The sequence below is a fragment of the Anopheles stephensi genome, chromosome 3 (genome assembly GCF_013141755.1).
Source record: "Anopheles stephensi strain Indian chromosome 3, UCI_ANSTEP_V1.0, whole genome shotgun sequence".
NCBI classification, from domain to species: domain Eukaryota; kingdom Metazoa; phylum Arthropoda; class Insecta; order Diptera; family Culicidae; genus Anopheles; species Anopheles stephensi.
The window spans coordinates 13,982,881-14,010,050 of NC_050203.1; the positions used below are offsets into that span (position 1 = coordinate 13,982,881).

Consider the following 27,170-nt stretch of genomic DNA (forward strand, 5'->3'; position numbering starts at 1 on the left):
ATACTCCAAAAACGCAATTCTTGCATTATGTTTTTGCGGAATAATTGATCAACATAAGTCATGATTCATCGATCACGAAAACAGCTGAGCATTGCCATGGACGAGAGGAATCCAGCCACTGAAGAACGCTGATGCGAATTGAATTCATCGATTTTCCCAACCAATAGCAGCACGACGACACCGACCACACCGGAGAATTCCGATCCCATCTATTCTGCTGGTGTGAATCTTCTCGACCTGATAATTAGTGACCCGTCCCTCGATCGGATCCGATCAGTAACAGCGTGCTATACACGCGCTGTTTCACCGCGATGACGACGCGCGCTAGGGCGACGACAGTAGTAGCTAACATCCGTATGCTAAAATTTGGTGCAACACACGTATATATAGACCTGACGGGCCACACCGGACAACGGTGTCATTCGCATGTGAACATCTGGCGGGTACGATCTGTCTCCACTGACCTACCATCATCACGACCAAGTTTACAAACCCTACGGAATGGTTGCGAAAGGAAGTTTGCGATGGCCACTGATGGCGGCCATTGTGTGCTGTGCTGTGTGTCAAGTTTACGTGGCGGCGGGACCGTTGCCCGGGGAACATCCACCACCGCCGCCCAACGATGGTGGCGAGTCGTCTTCGTCCGAGGAGGACGATAAAGGCTATCCGCTCAACTCTCTGTACAGTCCGGTCGAGTATGGTGCTACGATCGACAGTGAGGAGGCTACACTGATGGGCACGAACAGCTCACAAAACACCACCAAGGAACTGTAAGTTGGGGAGTTGGGGACTGATTTGAAGCATGGAGCACTTCTTGAACCCCCCTGCCTCCCGAATCTCGTTACAGATACGTGATAAAGGCGGTCGTTTACGAGATCGGAATACTGGCCGACGTTCCGGACAACGAAACGCTCGAGGGCGATGAACCAATCACGTAGGTATTCGAAAGGCCAACCGCCGCCGCGCTCCAACAAACCGCCCACCTTAACCTTCTTTGATTCGCTCCCAACTTCAGCCACCAGCAGGTCGATCTTTCCTTCTTCAGTCACGGTGGCAATGACACGCATCTCAACCTGGGCGACATTCCCGTCCCGATACAAACCAGCGTCCAGGGGCAGGTGTTTACGGGCATTGCACCGGTGCACGTCGGCACGGTACCGACCAATCTGAGCGAGCTCCTGTCGGCGCTACCGATTGCCGGCACGGTGGTGAACATTTCGCAAACGAACAGCTCGTACGTGGAGGTACACAAGCACAACATTAGCGATGCGGCCGTGCTGCTCGGGGGCAATCAGCAGGACCTGAACGGCTTACCGTTCGGCAGCTCGGTCAGCGAGCCGCTCGTGCCGGCGAGCGTTGATGAGACGGTAATCGGACTGACGACCAAAGCGAAACAACCGCCGGCGGCCCCCAGTGCGGACGGTGGGAAGGAGCATGAGTGAAGCATGGGGGGGGGGATCGGGTGGAGCTTTAGCCGTAAGCTTGTGTTTAATGTTGTATAAAGCGCGAGAGGGAGGTTATGAAATATAATTTTACCTGATTTGTACCTCCATTTGTTTCTTTCGCTCTTCGGGGACTGATTTTCAGCTTTGTTGGGGCCTTAGTCCTTAGGCAGATGTTCTTGGATGGATTACATCTTAAACCTACCCTGAAAAGCTGGGTTTTCCGGCGACTTTCTCATGACATGACAAGCGCACCGCTAGAGTCTGGCGATACTGATATGCTGTTTATACCATTATCCTTCTACGCATACTGGGAAACGTATCCTTTCTGGACCGAGTCAACACAAGCATCTTTGAAGCTAGTCCAAAGTAAGGAACTCTTCAACGGAAAAATTGGACATGTCCCTTCCAAACCCATAGCGATCAACCCAATATGGTCGTTTTTGGAGCTTCGTGCCTCAACAGCCTTATGAATCAGACAAATTTTAAACATTTTCAACTTTTTTGCAACTCGTCGGCAAGGTCGCATAGGTCTTATCGAACGTTATAGAAGCACAACAAACGATAGTTGGGTCCGTGTCCCAGTGGTAAGGGCGACCACTGTAGTGAGGCCTTGTAGTGAGTGACTCCCTCGTAGTGAGGATTTGACTATCGAACTACGTGGTATCAATAAGACTAGTCGCTAGGACAAGAAGAGGAGAAGGCTTACCTTGATTTACCTTGTTCCTGTTCTTTATCATGACTTTCCCATTCTGGCTCTAGGGCGGGCGGTCACCAGTAGCTCCACTTCCTTGCATCATGCCCTTCCGTCGATTAGTAACGGATAGTGCAAAAGATCTGTTTGCTGTCTTCCCAGCATCCGGTGTATTATAGGCTAAAGTTCTGTAAACAACACTATAATCATTCCGCTCCGCTTTACCCATCCACTCAATCACTCGTCACCAGTTACGAAGCTGTTTTGATCACCGCCAATCATTAGCACTTCCGAACAGTCGGGTCAGTCAATAGTTGGGGGGCCAGAGATTGAGAGAGCCGACCGTCGGGACATCACCATGAAGGTGTGACAACTAGACGCAGATACGCCGAGGTGTTTGTGGCCAATATTACTCACTACCAGACGCACCAACAAATCTTCGGATAAAAGCAATACTTAGTATTTGGGAACGAGAGAGAGAGGGAGAGAGAGGGACGACTTCAAGTATCTGGCTCAGTTTATTTGGATTATAAAGAATCTGTTTTTTTTTGCTCCTTTTTCCCTTCATACTACTACCACTACTTCCTCATCGTCGTACGTATCCTCACCGTGTATGGTTAGGTGAGTTTTGTTGGTTTGTTTGTTTGTTTTTTTTTTAAATGGTGCCTTAACTCTTCTCCGGGGTTTTTTTCCGCACCATACAACTTTGTTTTAACCCTGCGTTCTTTTTTGTTGTCTCTTTCTCGTTCCTCGTACTAACACAGACAGAAACGAACACGAGCTCGTTCTCTATAGGGGTTTTTGCTTTACTCTTGGCCTTCTTTCTGCTCTCTATACATAAGTCCTATCAATTCCCCTTCATGAGCCAATTCAAACCTGCCTAAGATATGGGAATTTGTAAGCTACAGCTCTCTATACATAAGTCCTATCAATTCCCCTTCATGAGCCAATTCAAACCTGCCTAAGATATGGGAATTTGTAAGCTACATTCCTCACTTTACAAGCTATCAAAAGGGTATAGGCGCCCCCCCGGGTGCTATTCTTCGGTTTTAACTAGTGATGTGCCAATTGAGTCAGAATGTGTGAATGAGTTAAATCTTACCCATGACTGAGAGTAGATTCAACTCACTTATGATTTATCGACTCTCCGTGCCGACTAATCCGCTCATATACAGTGAGTGAGTGATTAATCGGCACGGAGACTCACGCTTCTAACTCATTCACTCTGATTCTGATTCACGGTACAGGGTGGTTATTCCCATCACTAGTTTTAACGGGCTTTAGCAGCCTGTGCTGTCTGTCTCTCTGTCTAGAGTGTTGTGTTGCTAAGAGAATCGGGTTTACTTTATGCTTTACAGTGCGCTACCTTCTCTCCCGTGCAGTTGAATCGGCGCCCTTTTTCCTTATCCACTCAAATAATTCCGATTAGCCAGCAGTGGCGTTCGGGGTAAACGTTCTAGTAGTATACAATCTAGCGCTACAATCCACGTTCGTACTCAGTTTCCATAAGTCTGATACCCCCTCATTGCTCGTTGTACAAGATCCGTCCCATCATCCAACCTCTTTCTGTGTGCAGGGGACAATGGGACACCCACCAAAACCGCTGAGACGACGGCGAGTTGAGAGCTAACCTTACCAAATCGAAGTCCAATCCTGTGTAGACACCCCGAGTCCCGCTAAAAATCTAGGAACTTACTCAGATTGCTTTACCATAGCACGCGGGAAAGAAGAGTTTATGGGAGGTAAATTTAAAATACTAATTACACAGTCCACGCCGACTTGAACAAATACGAAACAAAAATGGAAACGAAAAAAAAAAAACGATATCGATAATGATAAACAAAAATGATGGACAAACGCGAGACAATGTTACACTCCGTTACTGGTTCTGCCTTGTTATTATCACTTACGTTCTATACACAACTTTGTATTTCGCATTTATTACATGGATTTTCTTTGCCGCCTTCTTCGCCACCCCTACGAAACAACTTTACACACACACACACACGCACGCAAGCCGGCGGGGGAAAAAATAATGTCGCGCGCGCGTCGTACTTGGTTATTAAATTACCTAAATGTAACGTTTATTTTTGAAGAAGAGCAAAATAATTGGTAAAAAAGGGGGTGGGCAATGCGCGGACACAACTACACAACTGGTGTGGTCACGACGGTCGTTGAACAACCGCAGGGATATTATGCACGATTTGGTAGTAAGGATTTGTGGGGGGGATTTGTGTTGGGGGGGAACAGCGACGATCGTGTGGCGGTCGAGAAAGATCACGAGGAGATCTCAGGGGTGAAGAAGATAAATTAAGGGAACGATCCAGGAACGATCATCTCCCCCGGCGTCCCAAAAGGTCCAAATAGTCCCCAGCTCTGGACCGGCTGTGATTTACAATGGCCTTACTAACCTTGTTTTTCTTCCAAAAATCCACAGTTTTTAATCTAAAATGGAGTCAAAGTTTTTCAGGGAGTTAGTTAGTTAGTTTAGTTCATGATTCAATGACGGTGTTTTTTTTTCTTAGCCCCAACAGCTCATTACTTACCTATGACATGACTTTCCAGCTCGATCGTTTTCGCCATCTTGCTGTTCGATGTCGGCTGCGGGATGATCGTTATTTCGTCGTTAATCTTCAGCGGTTTCAGCAGCGAATCACCACCACCGCCACCACCGAACGGATTCCTCAACCCGGCACCGGAAGAGGACGATCCGCCACCCATGCCCGATGAGCTCTGCTGCTGGCCGCCGCCGCCGCCCTTGCTGCTGTTGCTGCTTTTGCTGCCGTCGGTCGACTTCTTCGCCACCGTACTGTGCGCGGAGTAGACGTGGCTTTCGAACTGCTTGTACATGCCGAACGTGGCGGTACAGACGGTACACTTGTACGAAAGATGGGCAGGTTTCAGCGTCATGTTGTGGTCGCGGGACACGTGATTTAGCAGCTTCCACTGGTACACCTGGAGCAGCAACAACCAAAAAAAATGCCGAAAGTTAGAACCCCACTTCGGAGCAACAACATTCGCTTGATTGCGATTCTTACCCTGCCACACACTGGACAGCGACCAGCGTCCTTGCCCTTGTTGGCGGCCTCCTGCATCGAGCTAGTCACCAAGCCGTGCGAGCCTAGCAAATGCCTTTCGAGGCCCTGATCGGTGAAGAACCGGTACTGACACTTTTGGCAATTGAGTGGCGGCCGGTTGTAGATCATCTTGGGATGGATCTGAAAGCACACACACACACGCGAAAGAGATTGTTGTAGTCGGGGGGGTTTTGCGCGCTGCAAGCGTCCTCAAACACCGTTTACCTTAACTTTGTGTATCCACTGCATGTGGTTGCGCAGCTGGTCCAAATCCTTGATGTACCCGTCGCAGATCTCGCACACCACGAACGCCATCTTGCCACCGGTCGGATTTTGGCCGGGCTTCACCGCGGACGTACCCTGCGCCTGCAGCTTCGACAGGGCACCGGCAATGTTGGACATGTTGGCAGCGTTGTTCGAGGCCGACTGACGTGGCAGGGGCGTTATCGAGATGCTCGGTGCCTGTGCCGTCTTTGTCGCTTTCATGCTGGACGCATTCTGCACGCAACGCAAACAAATTGCAAAAACGGAAAACGTTAATGAAGTGTCGGAATGTGTGCAAGGCGTAATGGCGCGGAGAAATGGTTACGGGAAGCTTCTACAAATCCCGCCCCCACCACTCTTAACCATGAGTGGATGATTTGATGGGGAAAAGGAGTTAAGTTTTTCAGGAAGGCAGAACAACTAATTGCATCAAACCGAGGGCACCAACAAAACCGAACCGCAAACTAACGAACAAAAATGTATTAATAAACTAAAACCAACCTGAATTGTGATGGAGGCATTGGAATTGGTTAGAAGAGATCGTCCGGCGTTGATTGATTTCTATTCGGGCGTTTCGGATTCGTGTGCATTAGGGAGAAGGAGCAGGGAGATTCCGGACGAAGGATGATTTGAGCAGGATTTTAGTAGTAAGAAAATAGGGGAAAGGAAATGAAGAAGAATAGAAAGAAAAAAACAAGAAAAGGAATGAAATTAGTTGCAAAAATTAATGCAATCGGGTGCAAAACTAAGCTGAGAATCGAATTGCGGTGGGTTATGAGCTATTCAAATGTCGCACTGCTAACCACTCTTCCTAACTAAAGGTCGCCTCGGTGTTGGTGATAAAGTTTATGACTTGAGTCTATTGCTGAGGGATTCTTCTTCTTCTTCTTTCTTGGCACTACAACCTCGAAAAGGTCTCGGCCTGCCACATTTCTGGCACTCTGTGACTTGATTCTACCCGTAGCAAAGTAGTCAGCGACTCGCCAGGCTCGGGTGGGCTGGTCACGTCATGAGAATGACACCGGACGACCCAGCCCGTAAAGTCCTTTTAGGCCGTCCCACACGGACAGAAGAGGCGTGGTAGGCCCAAATTGAGATGAAGTGATGGCGTTGATGCGTCCGCCAGAACGGCCGGGATAACGGACTAGCAGACGATAGCGTTAAAACGTGAGCGGTATCGAGGATTGTTGGAGCAGGCCAAGACCGCAAAGCAGTTGTAGCGCCTGATAAGTAAGTAAGTATAGTAAGTCAGCCCTACGTACGGCGAGGCGGTCTGGATGGGATTTGAACCACGGTCCTGCCGTGTGAAGCCCGGCGCCGTTATCGCCCGGATTGCTGAGGGATTAGTGATGGGAATATCGGCTCCGGAGCTGGTTCCGTCTGTGGAGCAGCCCCGGGAGCCGACTCCACTCCGAACACGCGGTGCGGAACTGGTTCCGGGAGGAGGTCGAAGCCGGCTCCCGAGCGGTAGGGCCGGAGATGGCTCCGGAGCGCTATTCTTTTCTAGGTTAAGTATTATAGAAGCCAATGCGCGGGTTTTGCAACTTTGAGGGGTTCGACTGTTGTAGGAAGTGGTTAGCAGTGTATATTCACTCTTCTTCGAAACGATATCAAATTTCACCGGAAATCCCTTTTATGAATACTCTAAAATTAAATTATTTAAATAAAAGTTCAATACTTTCAAATCTACATCCTTTTACCATTATGCAATAAAGTAGTATAAAATGTACAATAATTCCTCGCTCTCTCTCTCTCCCTTTCTCTCGAGGACATTGACACGATTTTCCTACTCATGTCTTGTGTTAATGTCTGCTAAAACAATGTTCAATCGGTTATCATTAGTTGTAGGTTATGTGTGTGATAGGTTAGTCTCAAACCAAATTGTCCAACAAACGTAATAAAATCAAACAAAAACAAACAAAAGAAGAAACGGGATGGCAATTTACCGGCAGATATTTACTAAATCCTCCCGCAGCAGCAGCGGCCAAAGCCGATGCCGAAAGCTGAAGGTTATTGGGTATTACCATTCCTGCACCGGCGAGCGTGTTCCGGATGGCGGCGGCCGACGCGGCAAGCGCGTTCGCGTTCATAGTACCGACACCGCCGACGCCACCACCGGCCGCCGCTCGTACACCGCCGCCGCCGCCGCCGCCCGCCCCGGTAATACCCGTCGGCGAGGGAATGATGGCCGGTGCGCGGCCACCGGTCCCAGCAACGGACCCGGTCCCACCGACCGCCCGGGCCCGTATGGCGACGGCCTGCGCCGTTGGGGAAAGGTTTGCTAGCGTGGCAACGTTGTTCAGCGTGGCGGCGGCCGCATTCGCTCCGGCCAGTCCGAGATGCTGCTGCTGGCCGACGCCGGCAAGCTGCTGCTGCTGTATCTGGCTGTGTGCCAGGTGCTGTTGCTGCTGGAGGTGGACCGGCGATGAGACGACCTGCTGCTGATTGATGCGCTGCTGATTGGCAAGGGCAATGTTTTTCTGCTGCTGGGCTGTCATGGCCTAAAAATTGGGGAAAAGAAAACCCCAAAAAAAGGGATTAAAATCCAGCTCTTTTCTCTGGTGCTTCCGCGGTTCCTGCCTGGATCGCACACGTACCTGATAAGCCGTTGCCGTGCCGACCAGTCCGTGTTTCGGTTTGATGCGCGGTATCTTTGCGGGCGGTTCCCAGTCGATGGGCGGGTTAAGGTTCAGCTCGGGCCGGAACTTCTTCGCGCAGGCGACCGCATGCCGGGCCAGCTTCGACTTCCCATTATCCTCAAACGGACAGTTCGGACAGTGGTGGTACGACAGTGCCTTCTCCATCCGGCCCTTAATGTTGTGGACCGCCTCCATGTGGTACAGTATGTCGTGCGGGGGTCGCGTTTCGTACGCGCAGAAGTTGCACTTGAAGATGAAGTTGCGCATGTGCGGTGTTTCGTAGTGGTGCGCCATCACCAGCGCCGATTCCGACTTGAACGGGCAGTACTCGCACCGCTTCATCTCGAACTTGTACGGTTTGTTGTTTTCCTTGCTCTGCTCGAGATTCTTCATCAGCGAGTTGATGGCCAGCTGCGTGCTCGGCGACGGTTTGCCCTCCCGGTCGCGCTTACGCTTCTGCTGGCGCAACAGATCGGTCTGCACGAACTCCTGCACCAGGTTGATGCCGATGTTCATGAAGAACTTGCCGAGCGGATTTTCGAAATAGTTTTCCGACTTTTTCGGATCGTTCGCACCGCCGCCCGCGCTGCTGCCGCCACCGCCGCCGAGGTCGTCCTTGTCGGACGGCGAGATGATGTGCTCCTTGATCGCCTCGATGTCGGCCTTCGCCTCCTTGATCAGCACCTTCGTCTTTTGCTCCTCGTCCGACGCTTCGTCGTCGGTGGACGTTTCCAGCTCGTCCCAGTCGTCATCGTCGTCATTGTTTCGTTTCCGCTTTTTGTTGTACTTGTTTTTGTCCGCGTCCTTGTCGTAAATGGAGCCGGGCGCAGCATCCTTCTTACCGCTCTCGTCCGGCTGCTGTTGCTTCTGCGCTGCCGCGGACGTGCCCGCCTCGTTAGCCGGCTGGTCGGACGCAGGTGGAACCACACCCGACTCGACCAGCTTTTTGCGCATTTCCTTAATGCTTTCCTCCAGCTCGTCCACGATGTCGCGCAGATTGTCTTCCGGCGGTTTCTCGTAGATGTACGGCACGATGAACGATGGTGCCTCCAGCACAAACATATCGTCCGTAAGCGCGGGCAGCAGCGGTGTCACGGGCGTCAATGCCGATGCGCCCGCTTTCCCCAGCATAGCGCCGCCCTGATGGTTAACGATGCCTCCTCCGCCGGACGTTGGGTTGGCGATGCCGGGTGCATTGAGCAGGCTGCGCGAATTGTATTGCCCGCCGGTGTTGACGTTCGCGTTCGCCAGGATACCGGCATTGCTGGCCTTGGCGAGCAGAGTCGCCGCATTGCTGTTTACGGTGGGTGATCCTACCGCGCTAAGATTCACCGCCGAGGTACGCGGAGAACCGCCATTGTTTATCATTGCGTTGGTATCGATTAACACGAGTGTCGGGTCTTTGCCACCACCGGCAGCGCTGTTGCTCATGAGGAGAGACTTTTGACCCTGGTTCTTGAAGTTGGTAGCATTGCTCTGGTAGCCACCGATCGAGGAGCGTCCTGAGCTCATCGATAGATTTCTGGCCGAATTTAACGATAGAGGATCGTCAATGATTTCCTCAATATCGTCATCATCGTCCTCCTCATCGTCCATGGATCCCTGACCGAGCTGCTGTTGCATGGCGGCGATTGTAGCAGCATTCAGTGTTGCACCGCCCGTCACGAGTGATATTGGACCCTCGGACTTTCGTGCCTGCTGCTGCTGATGCGGCACAGCATTGCTTCCGCGGGTGGTGTTTGCAGCGGACGGCATGGACTCGTCCGAATCGCCCTCGTCATCCTCAATCACCACGCAATCGTCTTCCTTGTCGCTCAGGATCGTTAAATCCCCATCACAGTCACCGTTCTGGTTGCTGGTCGAAACGTTCGCAACACCGTTGCTAGGTACACTGTCGCCCGCGGTACTCTTCGCCCCGATCGGCGCACCATCACCTCCAACAGCACCGAGTTTCGCCAGTCCACCCTCATCCACCAGGATCACGTTGGATGGCGTTGCCGCTTTCGTTGCGGTGGTGGTGGTGACCGATTCCCGGCCTTGTTCTTGCCTGTGCTGTGGATCTTCCTCACATTCGGAGTCGGAGTTAATACTGACAGGTTTGTCGTCTTCATCGTTCTCCAGCGGAGCTTCCTTCTCACACTCCTTTCCGGCCGGTTTCTTCCGGGTCAGTTTTTCCGCCCGCTCGACCGCATCTTCTTCTGCTTCCTCCCGGACGGTGGTCGCTTCCTTGTGACCGTTGGTTGCGACCGATTCGTTCTCACCATCCACCTCCATTGGTTCGTCTTCGGGGATTTCCGTAACCTCTTCCTCCTCCTCCTTGGAAACGGTGGTCACTGCTTTGGAATCTTTGCTTGCCACTTTCACGCTCTCCTTACCGTTTTGTGTGCCGTTTGTAGCTTCCACTGCCACCACGGCGTCACTATCCTCGTCGTCCAAATCCATTGCTTCTGTTTCAGGTGCGGCAGGTCGGGACACTTTTTTGCCATCCGTATCCTGGCAACGCTTCGTTTCGCCGTCTGGGCGGCTAGCTAGATCAGATTTTCCTTCCGCCGACGTACCGAGACCGTTGCCACCACCACCAGCACAACTGTCATCGGTTTTGTGCGACTGTTCCTCGGTAGATGGCGCTACTGCTGTCGCTTTATCACTATTGTTCTTCTTTTTCTTCTGCTCGTGCTTCTCCCCCTCCTCTTCCTCCTCCCTCGGTTCAGTTTTCGCTTCCTGGGACTTGTTTGTTGCATCACTTTTTGGCGCTGCGGATGATGGTGACGGTTGTTCCTTGCCGGCCTCGGTTGCCTTCTTTTCTACGGCGTCATCCCCTTCGCTAACTGTTCCATTTGCTTCTTCTGCTGCTGATTTTTCGTCCACCGTTTTCTCCTGCTTAACAGTGATGGTTGTGTCTTCCTCTTGGGCTGCTGGCGCGGTCGCGCTCGTTCCATTTACTTCACCATTTTCCTTTGGCTCGTTGTTACTGTCTGCCGCCGTTGGTGCTGCAGTCGTTTCCGTGGCGTTTGCACCAACCTCGCCCATCTCCTCACCGTCGTCAGACGCCACTTTGACGGCGTTGCACTACTGCTGCTGCTGCGGGAGAGGGTCCTACCCAAGGATTATCCACGCCGGACACACACACCCACACAACAATCTGTCGCCGAGGGTGGGAGCAAGTGGTCTAAAAGTATAGAAATAAAGAAACAATTTGATTAGTAAACAGGTAAATCGACAGCAATTTTGAAAAAATAGATTGCTTAAATCAGGTTTCAGTTTTCCTGTGAGAATCGAATCTACCTCTTGAAGATCCATCTCTGGTAAAGTGGAGAAGCTGTCGTAACCTGACTTGGGCACAAAATCATCTAATCCTTTTCTTCTATACCCCTTCATTCCTTCCATAGCCCTGCCCTCGCCTCTTCATCGTCCGCTTCTTCTTCCTTTCGCCAACCAAGTCGACACCATCCGAAATATCGACCTCTGACGTACTGACTGGCTGTGTGCGTGTGTGTGTGTTTCAGGCTCGTGTATTTTATCAGTAGAAAAGGAACTTTCCACTAGGGGGAGTTGGGTAGGAAAATTGGCCAACCCAGTGCCAATTGTCGAGAACATGCACACCAAATCTCAACACACACACAAAGATAAGCCGGAGCTGGAATGTGTGTTTGTGTGGTACACGAGACACCCACCACAGCCCCAAAGACAGACACAAACAGCGCACACGAACCGTGTAAAAAAGCACACGATCCCCGCCTACCCTACGTGCATCACCTCTACCATCACCGCTGTTGGTACCTTTACCCCTGGAGCTTGAGAGAACTAATCGATAAAAAACCCCTTCCGCCAGCCATCATACAGGACCCTGGCGCGCCGTTGACCACCGTCGTTCCTGCCAGCTATTAGATCCCGGGGAAGGCCTGCCAGTAGAATAGGAATGGACCTCCTATGGAACCCTTGCATGTCCTTTTACTCTGCCTCTTGTCTCTTCAATACCTCCCCACCCCCCAACCCCCCTCAGTGGTCCCCAAAGCCTTCACACACACACACACCTTCATACTCCTAACCTAGAAGACAGGCAGCAATCAGAAGCAGAACCACCATCAAATGCCGGCCCTGGTATGTTCTGGTGTTGCAAAACGTCATCCCTTCTGCTTCTTCATCCCCTAGTTCCCACCTCATCATCACACCCCACACACACACACAATACGAATCCATTCCTCCCTTTCCCAATTCATCCACCAGCCGGCCCCCCAAATCACCTCCTCCCTCGCAGATCTTTGGTTCTTTGGTTATTCCTGCTTCATCACATCTCCTCCTTCCGTCACCCGTCGCCTCCCCCCCTCACCCACCATCATCCTCTCCTTCACCTTCTCCACCACCACCCCAAACCAGCCACGTGTCTGACAGTTTGCTCCATCCGTACGTCTCCCCTCGGCACCATTGCCTTTCACCCAACCCGCCCACCCACCGGACACACAATCCGATCCAAAAACCAACCCGGCAGCGGCGGCGGCCGGCTACCCGATCCGCTCTCCCACGTTCTCTTGCTCTCTTTCGTTCGCTCTCTCTCTCTCTCTCTCTCCCGTATCAACAGCAGCCCCCACAGCTCGTGCATCTCTCTCTCGCTCTAGCCTACTGCGCCTCAACAACTCGGGTTGTTGTTGCTGTTGTTGCAGTTGCTGGCTGCGTCAGAAATGTGGGATAGGCGGGCGGGGGATGTGGGGTCGGAGGGTTCTCTTTCTCTCAAAAATGTGCCCCGCAACACCACAGCAACCGATGACTTCAGTCCGCGCGCGTCCCACCCCTTCCGTACATACTTCTTCCCCGCTGACCCCGTTCATCCTTCACTGCTGCCTCACACTCGCTCTCTCTCTCGTTCGCTCTTTCTGTCATTTTAACGCATTCACCATTTTCTGTCTATGTCTATCGTTAGCTTACAGCAGCACACCCCGTGCCACCACTATTCCACCCCATCTACATCCGCCCCTCTCGTTGCTGCGATGTGTGCGCGGGGAAGATCCCGAACGCAGCAGCGCACACACAAAATGGTGGGCCCACAGACCGTCAACGATTTTTGCGAACCGGCGTCCGTTGGCTACCTGACGCGCGCGCCAATCGATGCAGTTAGTCATGTCCACAAACACAAACACTTTCGGGACATGAACGATCCTGACGAATGAGCCAAAGTTTACGATTCAACGCGCGATGTGTGGAGGTTTGGTTGAGGATCAATTTCTGTTGCTGATAAGCATCGGTGCCTCACACACCTGACTTGAGGTTCGGCGGATTAGGGCAATCGAGCATAATTGCTTTCATTTAAAGATTCATATTAAGATGCATGAAGCGTCCGGCTAATTCATCGGTGCCCAGCAATTCCTCCATTCATCTTCTTCCATGCCCAAGAGATAAGGAATTGGCAATTGTAGTTCTGTCAAATAAACAATAGGCTCGCATAATATCGTCGTTACAGACAAGTTTCTGGTAGCGGCACCAACAAAAAAAAATCGGTGGAAATCGTGCGCGTCATACGAACAGGGGCTCAATCGTACACACACACACACAAGCACACATACACAACGATACAAAACGCAGAGGAACAGAGGCCAGCGTGGCGGCCACCACAGAAAAGACCCGCCACATTTTATATTATCGCCATCTCCGTCGTTTCCTAAGTGCTTCTCGCTCTCTCTCTCTATCGCACGGTTCGGTGTGACCCGGGTACGGGAACGAATCCACCAACAGATGGCAGCACCGGTAGCCTTTTCTTCTTCTATGCACCACCGTCCAATCCACCAATCCGTCCTTTCCCGGGTTTCGCGGACCCATCCAGCAAAGACAGCAGCAGCCCAAGCAATCGAAGGGGATCTCTCTTAGCAACAACTACGCTGCCCCTTTCCACCCTTGACCATCTTCTTCCATAGCCTACCATTCTGACATCTTTCATCTGTTTTGCCTACGTTTGACACAAACGGAGCGCGGTTCGGAAAAGATCTAGTGGGCATCACCCCCCTCGGTTGGGATGGCAACGTCTTTTCCTCATTTTCCTGCTCCAACCGTCTGCTTGAGATCTTGCTTTGCTATTAGTTTTTCACCAACTTCCCAAAATTGGGAAAGAAGGGACAGCAAGACGAGAAAAGTACCACGGAAGAAGGTAAACGATCAAGAATTGAAATCACGTCGAGAGGAAGAGCATTCCATAACGGAGACAAAAAAGTATGCTCAATATTGGGAAAGATGAACAAACGATGGCGCACATAGAAGGGAAAATTGGTCGATTGGCGAAAACGAGCGCTCGGATGCTGCCTGACCCGGTCTAGTTGAGTGTGTGTGTGTGTGTATGTGCGCGCACGTGTATCTCTGTATGTGTGTGCTCATCGTCCTGTCCACCAAAATGTGGTCCTTCCTGACCCATCTCCATCGACCTTCCCTCCGTGTTCCAGGGTAAATCCTTTTGGCTATTCTGCACTGCAGCTGAGCTCTGGCTAATGCAGCACACGCACCGGGAAGCAATCCAGCAGATGGTTCCAGCTGTATAGAGGTAGGTTAAGACTTTTGCAGGAAAACTTGCCGCTTGCAAAACAGAAGTCCCTATGTCTCTTGTGTGTGCCTTCTACCATAGCTCCTACCTTGATTAATAGCACCACCGAAGAGGGAAAAGTGTAAGAGAGAGAGAGAGAGTGAGAGAGAAAGCAAATCCACACCGTGGTGGAGGAGATGTAGGCCACCCTGCTGCCTCAGTGCTCCTCACCAACCACCAGCCAGCCTCCGCCCTTCAACGGTCTTCTTCGTGGTCGGAAAAATCATGCTCCGCCATTTTGTACTCTTTAAATGTACAGTTTCTTCGCCGGCACAACCATTCTTCGTTCGTCGGCCCTGGTAGGGTATGGCTGTGTGCGTGTGTACTTACTTTAGTAAGCCGCGGTATATTATGCTTTGGAGAAGACGAACATCGGTTAGGGAAGGTTACTTGAGGAGGGAGCAGCAGCATATCGCTTTTGCAGCAACGAAAAAGGATCGATTGGGATGATCGACCAGCACTCCTATCGATGGCTCATGTCCTGAACCGTTGAGAACCCAAATCGTAACAACGAATGATAAGTTGAATTTTCAGAAGATACGTCTGATGGGTACTTTGGACCATATTGTGGATTTCCCCGTGAGGTTGGATACTCGTCAAGAATTCGTTTGGTTCGATTGCAGATGTATAACAGATCGCTTTGTCTAGATATTTCATTTTCAGATGTGTATTTCAGGACTAAACTAGCATTAATTGTTACTGAATTGTTTTCCATATTTCCTATTTCTTGCTCTACGCCGGACAAAAAAAAGACCAACCGTAATTGTGAGGATTCGCAGTGGAAAATCACTCCTGGCCGTAGCTGAAGTCCTTTTGCGTCCGGAAAATCACCTTCCCTTTCAAAAGCTTTGTGGAAAAGGATCTCCTCAAGTAGCAGCTTTCTAGAAAATTCAAAATCTACCGAAAATACCATCCCACTCACACACACACACACACAGATACAGAAAGAACGCTTGATGCGAGAGATATTCACACGCACAAGCGGTCTGTGTGTCCGCTTCCTTCTTCCTTTGACCCTCCCCTCCGCCAATCACAGTCCTCGTCTTCGGATTCGTATGTACCACGCATACACACACACACACGCACAGAAATACGTCATTCCGAATCGTGTCACCACACTACCCTTAGCTTTTCCCTTCACAACCCCCAAATATACCCCCCCTCAGAAGGCATAGAGCATTGCCCAAAAAAATACACACCCAGCGTGTCCCGCAAAATGGGCCTTGTTTTTGTGGATCTGCCAGAACCAATATAAATGTTCCTTGGCTGGAGGAAGCAAGGGGAGGGGGAGGAATAGGAGTTGTGTGGAGCAACAAACGAAGACGATGGCGCAGGAACTACAAGAGCACGGCGAAGTACCAAGTCACCGAAGGCAGAAGGAGGAGGTTGTGGTGGTGAGCCAGTCTGTTATCGAGAGACTAAAACGACTTTGCGCGAGAGACGGAGAGACACCCGGAGAGTGAGAGAGGTAGAGCGCGCACAGAAAGAACCAAGAAGTAAAATGTTGACGAAGCACACATACACAATGGGGTGAGGGTGGAGGGTGCTGTTAGTGTGCACGGACCCTCTATGTTCGCGGGCCGACCGGTGAGGGAGGGTTGCGCAGTATTGCGGGGATGAATGGACCACCCTCCCCCTCCCCCTTCTTTTCCCTTCAGTTGTCGTCTCTCGGTTGTCTGTCGGTGGTTGAGGCGGTGGATAAGGACGGGGTGGAGCGTTTCACAGGGTGGTGGACGAGTTGGCTGAATTGATTTTGAAACGATGCATGTGTGTTTGTGTGTTTGGTCCCCGTTTGGCCATAGGTTGGCCGGTTGCTAGTGTTGGTGTGTTGCAGAATTGGCCCTTCCACCGCCTCAGCACCCCCATCGTGACACACACACACACCTCCTCCTCCTCCGGCTCCTGCACAGCGTAGTATCTACCCCGTGAAGCCCGTGACCACTCTTGCCGCCGCTCCATCCCAACAACAACAATCGGATTGTGATTCGCCGCGTGAGCAGGTGATGGTGCTGCGGTGGAGATGCGGATGGTACACTTCCTAATCGCATCTTGGTACGATCGGAGGAAATCGGGGGGAAAGCAGGTCCGCAGTCCCGGAGACCACACGAAGTTTTCCATCGATCGAGTATCCCTGTATTTCGTAATTTAATTGTTAAATGGACGGAAATAGCGGGTAGACTCAAACGGAGAAGTGCGAGGGAAAAGAAATTTCCAACAGAAAGGAAACTAGTACACTTCTTATACACTTCTACAGATCTTTTCGCCATAATGGCATTAGGTTTAAAACACAAATTATTCCATCCTTTATTTGGACTGTATTGCCAGGAAAAACCAAGGAAACTACTCTGAAGCAAAAAGGAATCAAAATGAATATCCTGGGCAATAGATCCATCCTGTTCTGCGAGCCAAAAGACTATCGGGTAGTTTGACCTACCCTAAAGAACAGAACAGGAATATTCTTCTAATACATCTGAGAATCGTTCTGCCAAAACATTACACGTTGAGAGTTAATTGGAAACTTGATTGCTATTTTAAAACAGTTGTCATCCCATTCATGAAAAAATAAGCTTTTCCTGGATCTTCAACAGTCAGCTGTTACTCTGCCTTGGGTACAGAATGATGGGATAAAGCCGTGTCTTCGGTTGACAGACAATGCGCCCACCGTCAGGAAATCGTACTGTCCATCTTCTCCAACATATTCCAACATATCCTAACGAATTCTTTAACAGACGTACTATCACATCATGTTTCTTGAGAGGTGGAAGGTAGTTGTTTGCCCTAAGATGATCAGAATCGGTGGATAGAATGTGTCTGACTGCAATAGTCCGAGATAAAACTTGCTTTGCACGAACAAACCTTCAATTGCAGTTCTTGAAAGGTCCTGATCTTCCTTTTCTAGCTTTCTGAGACTTTACCCCTAACGTGCGGTACGGGGAGGCGATCAGGTTAGGATTTGATCCCGGATCCTACCTTGATGATAATCTTCGAAGTCTTTCGAGGACAATTGTCCTATTTGGTAGTGAACGCAACACATGTAAATCATCTCATAGGATCACTTGTTTAAAGTGACTCGTTTAAAACGATCTTCATACCGGGCATTCATTCGTGAAAGACTTTAATCGAATATTCAATTACTTTCCCCGAAAAACCTAAAACCATACCTGGAAGCAATGCTTCCAAAGAATATTGATAGCAGTTTTCCTGCTATGAATCGTGGGGGGAGGAGATTTGGGTGTTTTGCATGGTGGGATATTCACCACACCGGCTAATTATTTCTGGAATGGTTACTTCTACCAAATCGATTGGAAAACACTACTATATAGCGAGAATGGACCAGATTTCGATCGGAAATTCCAAAACATGATGGAACTCGTGACACGTGACTAAACAATCGGAGAAAAGTTGTCGAAGGTAAGGGAGACCCTTTTCCACAGAAGCTAACGCTCAAAGCACTTTAAGGACGTTTTGCGTTTGCGTTTAAAACTCTCGATATCCTCCACAGAGAATCAAAAGCTATACATTAAACCAAACCTTCCAGTCGGATGGGGTGCAAAAAGCTGGTGACAAAAATCGGTCCATTACCAACATGTTAATGCCTACCGAAGGAAACAAGCTACATTACACACACGTTAAACACAGCACAAGTGAAGCATATGTGTTGGTGGAACCTGTATGTGTGCGGATAGTGCCGCATTCACGAATAATAAATTCTACCCCACTTCTTGCCACTAACGCACACCCCATCCCCTACCACGTTTTCCTCATTAATTATATGATTTTCCCGACCACGCACTAACTAGGAAGAGATGAGAGAAGTGGGTGGTAAGTGGGGACGGGCTTCTGTGCCACGATTACCACCCCCCCCCCCCCCCATGCACCTCACCTACGGAAAACTACTACCCACCTTTGGCACACACACACAAAGACAGAGAGAGAGAGAGAGAGCAAGGGAGACACACACACACATTAAATGGTTCGCGTGGTTAAATGCGCAAAGTAAGCACACACGAGAAAGGTATAACTAACCCCTTTTTTCATGATCCACCCTCCGTCTTTTTTGTCCTACACCCAAATAACCCAATATGCACCTCAAGGGTTGGGACGTGTGGGGATTCAATCACCTCGTCATCCCTCTCTCCCGTCGTTTTTCTTTAAAACACAAAGCGGATTTCAGTGCTCTGCTATCACATACGGTGCAATAATTGCAATTGCTAATGATTTTGTCGATTGATTAACACCTTTTCCGCCCTTGTGTGTTGCAAAGCTTGCTTGTGGCCATCGTTCTTGCTCCACCATGAAAGTATGGAGAGGTAAAGAGAGGAGTACGGGTGCTAAAAATTGCACTAAAACTGCAATTATCTGTCTGTGTCTACCAAAACACTATAAATAATGCACTATTGCGGCATGTTCTATATGCTTTTGCAGACATTTTTCACCGGGAATGTGATATTTAGAAGGATCTTCAAGTACTAATACGAGGTCCAGAGTCTACTAGCAAATTCGTTCGCGATTTCTGCTCCACAGCCTACTAGGGTTTTGTGTTTTCTCAGCCCAATTTAAGGGAAAGAAATGCTAAGACTGATTTTGCCTAAAACATCGCCGATCCTCATCGGGAGTAGAGCTCGTTCTTATGCTTCCCTAAAAACTTTATTATAGTTTTAAATGATTTATAAAATGATACTCCCTTTCTTCGGTAATACAAGTTAGTTGTGTGGTTTTCCCCCGCGTGTGTGCCGTCTTCGTGTGTGCGCCCGTGTGCGTAGTCTAAGCACAAGGAAAAAAGCAATATGGCCGCCACCCCAACCGCACACCAACCATGCGGCCCCGTGTTGTGTACCACGGTGACGCAACACAGTGTGCTGTGTGTGTGTGTGTGCGCGTGGTTGTCAGCTCGTTTCATTGTGTGTAGCACACAAAACAAGGGTTGCCCTCCGTGGGTTGAATTACTTGTAGTGTGTAAGAAGAGATCTCTGTTCTTGAAGCTACTGCTTTTCACCATTGGAAATGCATGTCTTCGATCGTATTTGGTTTGTAAGATTGGTTTGAACATAAATTGTGCTTTCGCCGCTTGTTGCTCAACAAATGAAGCCAATTAAAGTTTTGAGCACTTCCGCCAGGTGGCGCCACTGCCGGGGCCTGGCGCTTGAGCAGTAGTCTCCTCCTCCGTAGCGCGCCCCCTGTGCTTCTGTGCTCCCGAAAAACTGTTTACGATCACTCATTATCATCGTGATGTACGAATGGATCACATGATGGGGGCTTCAGGCTTGAATTTGATGAATCCCATGGAATAGTAAAGAGCTGCGAAATGGTGCCATTCAAAAAAGGACGAACACAGTAGCGATATTAGATATTATTCTGCCTTGAAAACTAATATGTATGTACGGGATTTTAATAAGAAGGAACCCAAGAAGCGCGAAAACAGCTGTAAGGAAGAGATTGTGAAGGACAAACGTGGTACCCAAAAATGGCGTCCCGAATGAAGCCCAGATGCCGTTTTTTTCTCCTATGCTGAAGTAGTCTCTCCATGAGTCGTTCAATTTTTGGACACTCAGCATAATCGTGATACTGAACTGCTCCTCATCCTCTAAGGTCCCCCCCCCCACCCATCCATGTTCTTCTGGAGGAATTGCCACATAAAAACACACACACATATACAGGGACACCGGGTAAAAAGCACACCAACACAACAACCCCAAGCGCGCATCATTTGCCAACAAAACAACAAAGAGATGCATTACGAACATAATAATAATAATAATACTAATAGTAACCATACAACGTTCGAGAAAAATAATATTGGCATACAACCGGGGACACACAACACGGAACACACCGAAATTCGTGGCCTCTGTATGTGTGCCTCGCTGTACGTGTGCCGAAGTACCGAAAGCATAATACAATCCAACATTACCGAGCAACCGTTTGCAGGAGCTAAAAGCACTGCGAGAGAGGGTGGGACGCAGGGTGGAGGGTGTGTGTGTGTGCAAACTTCTTTCCCAACCAAACGAAAACAGTAGACCAAGCCGGGGGAGGGGGATGCAAAGGGAGTGTACAAGCATAGAGGAGGTGGTGCGCAGGGACAACGCAGGGAAGCCGGGTTAGAGGATCGATGGAAATGAGGATCCCGGGGAGGCGGGCGGGCGCAGGCAGCAGGGGACAGTGGAAGATGCAACGGCGCGACGATGACGAGATGAAAGTGTGGCGCACGGAGAGGAACTGCGCGCACGAGACGAACGGAAAGGGGGGGGGGATGGGGTGGATGCGAATCGTGCGAAAGAGAAGCATGGAGGAACGAAGCAGGCAACGCCACGAAGGGACGGGCGCGGAGGCAAAAAGAGAATGACGAAGGTATACCAAAAAGATAGGAAACAACGCGCGGTGTTAGGGCGAGAGCGAGAGAGAGAATCCAGCATGCGCCACCGGGAGAGCCGGTATTACACCGGCAAAGTGAAAGAGAAAGGACGCGGGCTGCGATGAGAGGAAAATCCGTACCGCGCGCGCCAAATTACGTGTGCGAGAGAGAGAGAGAGAGAAAGGGAGCGGGAGGGAGAGAGAACAAAAGGAGAACGCAGCAACAAACCCACAAAAAACAACCCCGCTAGACCTCGACGGTGTGTGGAGCGCGTGTGGATGGGGTCCACGGGTTGGGCGGCGGGCGGAAGTGAAGGGACGACCAGAGAGAACAACCAGCTCGCACACACACACACACGCAGAGTCTTTCTCTCTGTTGGAAGTTTTTTGGGATACTGCCATGGAGATGACGGGCCGCAAGCTGAAGGGTGCCCGGAGGGAACGAGTGGCCACAGGGGTAGGTAAAGCTGATGGGATGAAGGGGTGGTTCGGTGGTCGAAGAATGGAATAGAAAGGGAACCGGGAGTGGTGTAGTGCAGGACCGGGGGGGGAGGCGGCGGGATCGTGTGCAAGGAGAAACGCGGACACGCAGGAACCGTGTGTTAAGAAAATGGCGCGCGCGGTGCGTGCTGAGGAAACGGTTTAAGCAGAGAGGGAGTCATTCGGCGTGGAACAGCGGTAAGCGAGAGGAGCACGGAAGAGGTGTATCCAAAGCGGGAGTTTTGAAGCATCACAAGAAGCTGCCTTGTCCGAGAGGCACGGTAAAAGGATAAGAGAGTTGGTGAAGATGGACCTACCAGCAGCAGAACGATAAAAACGATGGACGACCGAAGAAATTGGCAAACCGGGGGGCTACCAACAACAACTTCCGAATCTGTTGTGTAAATCAACCTGTGCAAGGAGTTGAACATAGCAATTAGAAAGGTCATGGTTATACTTTCGCTCGCAGGTTTCCATGACTGCAGCGGGCATATCCTGTCCACATGAATATCAGATTCAGATGTAAACAAACAAACAGAGCAGTAGTACCGATGATGCACAGAGGAACCTAAAAGGATTCAATAATGAGACACAAAATCCCCGTTCCGAGGCAAACAACAAATCCATCCCGGACCGGTTAAAGATATCAGCCTCCCAACGCTGGCTTATAAACGCACAGTGTGCTTCGATCCATCATCGTCATGTTACCGTCATGGCGACGCGCAGCACCCCGAATGTTCATCATTAGAGCAGGCCATGGATGAGCATTTTCACCGGATAATGTTATCTCTTCCAGATGCTGCTGAAGGTCCTGCGTTTTCGTTTTTACACATGTCCAAAAAGGTTGCCGGTGCTATCTTCAAGCAAGGCAACGACTGATGAAGGTTTGTAGCGAAATGCGAAATGTTCTTCGATTTTCCTCTGCATCACCACTCTGCGTCTTGGGCGGTATTCGCTTCGCAACATGTGTGGGGAGTGTTTGCTTGCCGGCATAGGACGACGCGATGTTGCGCACATTTTGGTGTTTTGTTAGCAGGGATGATCAAAGCGAAGACTCCCAACAACATTCAAATGAAGCCGGGGAAAATTGTGGGGGGATCTACTTTTTTTTGCCTCACAACACATGAATATACATGTGTCCGCACTAATACTACTATACTAAAACCGTCAAACTGAGCCCGAGACGGTGTGTACTCTGCAAATAAGTCGATGTGTGTGTGTGTGTGTGTGTGTGTGTGTAGACTATGTTTGCGACCTTTGTATGTGTGCGTGTGCATGGCAGTAATTTTGATTCCTCCTTCCCAAACCTCACCATCCCCTACGCGTCTGCCTGGCCTGCCTGTACCTTATGGCACTCCTTTGCATGCAAGCCTAGGCTAACACAGCACCTACCGCCCTTAACGTCTAAGCATCTATCACCCAACACTAGGGGCCCTCTTTTCGTCTGCAAGTCCGTTTGGCTGGTGTTACAGTGTATGTGTCTCTCTGTGCCTTTTTTTCTTCTTGTCTTCTAACTCTGCTGCTGCTGTCTGTCGGTGTGTGCGCAGAACCCGTGTGCCAGTTTGCCTATGTATGTGTGTGGATTTGTGCGCGTGCTGCGGCCTGTTCACCAAACGTCACAGAAAAACGAAGAAAACACTTGGCAATGTGAGAAGCCGTGCGGTACATGCCGGCCGAGGAAAGGGCAGCAGGGCGGCGGTATACGGGGTTGGTATGGTGTGATAGCAAACGCACCGGGAAACGCACGCGAGGGGACGGGCGTGGGAGCGAAGGGACAGAGCGCGTACAACCAATAGAATGAGCGAGAGAAGATGACGTAGCGCGATCGCACAACATATCATCGGATGGACCACCATCAGAAGAAAAGGCGATGGTGGTGGAGGTTGGTGGGAACGCAGGCAAGCAGAGCGGAAGGGGGGGAACACCGACGTGGTCGATGACGAATCCACGAACGAAGGGCAGGAGGAGAAAGGTGAGGCGAGGTGCGGTGGAGAAGATCTTGGGCGCGATGAGTGTCGCCGAGCGTGATTAGGGACGATGGGTGCGGTTGATCCACCACAAGGGGGAAGTGCAGGCAAAACAAAGAAGTCAGCATCAGCTTTTCCTGCCAAAAACCTGGCTAAGTTTTCCTCCTTGGTAAAGCTGTTGCCTCTAAGACCGTAAAGGGAAAATGGTGAAGAATAGTAAGAGAAGAGTCATACAGATTAGAGAAAAAGAAATTGCATCAAAGTGGATCATGGATGCAGTGAAGGAAAAGCTGGGAACAGGCAGGCATGTGTGTGTCCCTAACTTATACTCTAACGAACTTTAAGCTCTGCTCATTATTATGATAAACTCAACCATAAGCCTCTTCCCACGCTCGCAAGAGCAATAGAAGGGTGAGTGAGTCATTGGAAAATTGTTAGTACCTGAGTACTATATACTGCTATTTGATCGGTCGCAGTCTTCCCGTGGTTGGAATTACCAGGACAGAGAATCAATCAGACTTAATCGACTCAGTACCCTTGTTTATGACATTTCAATCTCAGTCTACCTCGGATTGCTAATCTTAGATCCAGGATTGTTCGGTGTCATTCATATCCCGCCACTAGACCCCACCGTATGTAGTGGTCCAGAGAGTCTAACGCACTTCAGAAATCGCGAGGTCATTGAACAAGTGAGAGCTTGTCATTGTAGCCGTTTCGCTATGGACACAAATACACGCGGATCTCGTGTTGACGGACGAAACTAAGCCTTTGCCAGTCTCAAGACATTATCTATGTCATGTAACGCCCAGGGTACGACATTAGAACCCAATGAAAGGATATGACAGGAGTCAGGACCGAACGTGTCAATTACATCCTTGAAAACCCAGTAAGACCATGAAACATGATACGAGATGTCTAAAACCAGCGGAAATCTAGGATCATACGAGTTTTCAACTGCGTGTTTTCATGGTGATTCGTTTTTTAACAGAATGACAGAAGGATGTCAATTTTTTAGTTTTCCCTTCAGAATTTCGCTTCGTGTAGCGTGACTTCAACGACCATGCAAACGAGCGATTGTTCGATAGCACGACGTTTGAATAATTTATTCTCTGAACCTCAGGATTTCTTGCTTTCCTGACTCGATTTATCGATAACTATGAGAGAGATCCTTGGAGGATCATCGCCATTGAAACATTGAAAAAATATTGCCAAATTTATACTCACTTGGTTGATCTGCTTTGATGCGTGTTTAATTTCGGTTCTGCTAAGCTAAAGAATCACAGTGTCCAACCAGATGCACAACACAGTCACTGTGCGCGTTGCTGAAGATACTCTGCTTGAAACACCGCTGATGATTACACGTAGAAAGGATAAAGGAAAAATATTCTATGAATGAATATGTTTGCCCGTCGATCAAATTATCTACACATGGCGCCTGGCGCGCGGAAACAAGGACATTGTTTGAACAGTCGCTTTGATCAAATGCATTTCGCACCACACAATTCGTGGTAGAAGTGTACGGCAGCGCGGACGCTTTTTCCCAGCTGACTGGGGATATCACACATCACACTTCCACTCCATGCTTGCTTAGCAAACCGTGCAACAAACGTCATTCAACTCGTCGCGCGCTAGCCCACACACGGGTAGGGGTCGTTGTGCACACACAGCGGGCGAGGCGAGATGGAAATACGGGCGCCGGAACGAGCCGGAACGAGAGACGGCATGCACATTTGAATGAAAACTCTCCTAGCGTGTTTTTACTTTGGAAGCTTGCTCCACACGCGAGACGGCACACACACGACGACGACGGAACGGTGCTCGACGAACACATGTATAGCCCAACCAGCGCAGCAGCGAAAAAAAAACACCTCTTGTTGATGGCAGCTACTGCTCGTAAACAAACTATACGCGCGCCTACTATTGCTGCTGCGTGTTTCTTGCTCTTTTCTCACTCTCTCGTTACCTGTGTGTGTGCGTGTGTGCTGATGCACAAAATCACTCTCGCTCTCTCACACACTGTCTCCCGAACACGCCGATTTTTGCCAACAATGCACTGACACGAATGCGCGCGGCCCGCGATGCTGTCACTAATCGCGGCAGCCGGTCTAACGCACACAAGGTTTCATTTGTTTTCAAAGCTGCATATACGCGTTTTGACACAGCTCTCTCACCTGTGCATTCAGGCGCGTGCTTGATTGCAGCTGTTTTCCTAATAATTTTACAACTTTACACCAGCACACGCATCATGCCACCCATAATAGTGCGGTCGGTATGAATGAAACACACGGAGTCACAGGACGATATGTTTCAGCAGAACTAGAAAACAACTTCTTTGATGGCACGAATAATATTCTGTTCCTCTGCAACAATCCATTCAATGTTAAAGGTTGAAATCGTCTCTGTTTTTACCGGTTACCGAGTTCCCTTTCCTGCCTGTTTCCGCCGTTTCCTCCATCCATATGATCACGACTGACTGCCGACGACGGACGCCATATTGGATTTGGTCGGAAAATATTTGCGCTCTACCTCCCTCCCTCCCTTCGTTTTCGTTGCACACAATTTTCACCGTACGAAGACACTTTGCCGTTCAACACCCTCTCCGAGAACTACCCCCTTCATCAAAGGAACCAACGCTGAAGCAATGGGAAAAATAACACAGAAAAAAACAAACCCCGAGCCATTCGCTCGCACACACACACACCAACGGTACAGTGTTGGCTCTCGGCCCCACACAAACACAAACGCATCGACCCGATCTAGCGCGTTTTCCCTTCTTTACAGGCTTCACTGTACCGCATTCAACATCTCTTTAGACCACATACAAACTCACACACACACGCATCCGTACAAGCAATTTGATTGCTCTTTCTCACTACAGCTGAAAGCGTGACATTTGGCGTGCACCGTCCTGCTCTCACGCTTTTTTCCAAACTCCCCGAACGCCTTGTAGAAATAGTTGGTGCATACACACACACACACACACACACACTCACACACTAGTCACACATACACCCTGCCGCCATTTGTACTTTGCGTTTGGTTTTCCGTTTTCACATTATTTGCCTTTAGTGGAACGAGCTAACCATCACTTCCAAAGGGGAAAGCGGGTCGCAGTGGCTGGAGGAGTGGAGGGCGGTGTCGTGTTCCTTTTTTTTGGCGAATCATGCACACACAAACACACACGCGTGCTTAGCACGCACAAGAGAACACAGGCTTTCTTTCACAAATTTGTTGAAATTATTTAAAGCAAAACAGCACTTCTCGATAGCACTGAACAAATGTGGAACTGGAAGCACGGGAGAGCAGAAACACCTTTCGCTAACATACGTAAGGACACTAGAAACCGGCATGATGCGAAGTGATTATGACATTTTCAAGCCCGACAATTTAGATGGTTCGCTACATGTTTTGGCCGCTTCCATTTACTTACGCGCACACACACGCAAACGCACCTTTTCTACTTCACCACGCACGCTTGCTTCTTTTTCTTTCACTGTTCAGACCAACATCAGTGTACACGCAGGGATAGAACGTCACGAAAGCGTGCCCGCTCTGACGGTCGGTTCCTATTGAATTGAATGGCTTTGGTAGTTGTCTGATGTGTGGAACCCCACAAACACCAGCACTGCCGCACGGCTTTGCTTGTATTTTTTGCTCACAATCGTTTATAGTGGTTGGTTGAAGTTGTGTTTTT

General features: G+C 49.8%; 2 protein-coding genes across 7 annotated transcripts; one reads left to right on the plus strand and one right to left on the minus strand.

Moving 5' to 3' along the window:
- Positions 1 to 399: 399 nt before the first annotated feature.
- On the plus strand, positions 400 to 1,546 carry LOC118514397. The gene is made up of 3 exons (XM_036061278.1): positions 400 to 770; positions 848 to 934; positions 1,016 to 1,546. Exons 1-3 carry the CDS (start codon positions 502 to 504, stop codon positions 1,440 to 1,442), a joined length of 783 nt encoding a protein of 260 aa, XP_035917171.1. The 5' UTR covers positions 400 to 501; the 3' UTR covers positions 1,443 to 1,546.
- A 1,089-nt stretch (positions 1,547 to 2,635) lies between these two features.
- On the minus strand, positions 2,636 to 27,082 carry LOC118514363. Of its 6 annotated transcripts, XR_004906596.1 has the most exons (10): positions 26,907 to 27,064; positions 24,701 to 24,824; positions 8,075 to 11,285; positions 7,424 to 7,978; positions 5,979 to 6,038; positions 5,439 to 5,711; positions 5,175 to 5,354; positions 4,683 to 5,091; positions 3,094 to 4,581; positions 2,636 to 3,012 (listed from the first exon to the last, which is right to left on the minus strand). XR_004906596.1 is itself a non-coding variant. In XM_036061201.1 (9 exons), exons 3-9 carry the CDS (start codon positions 11,144 to 11,146, stop codon positions 4,577 to 4,579), a joined length of 4,554 nt encoding a protein of 1,517 aa, XP_035917094.1. In that variant the 5' UTR covers positions 11,147 to 11,285; positions 24,701 to 24,824; positions 26,929 to 27,082; the 3' UTR covers positions 2,636 to 4,576. The 6 variants fall into 6 exon arrangements, 5 of the variants coding, with proteins under 5 accessions (XP_035917094.1, XP_035917096.1, XP_035917093.1 ...); XM_036061201.1 differs by having other exon boundaries at positions 2,636 to 4,581; positions 26,929 to 27,082; XM_036061203.1 differs by having other exon boundaries at positions 2,636 to 4,581; positions 7,502 to 7,978.
- Positions 27,083 to 27,170: the final 88 nt, after the last annotated feature.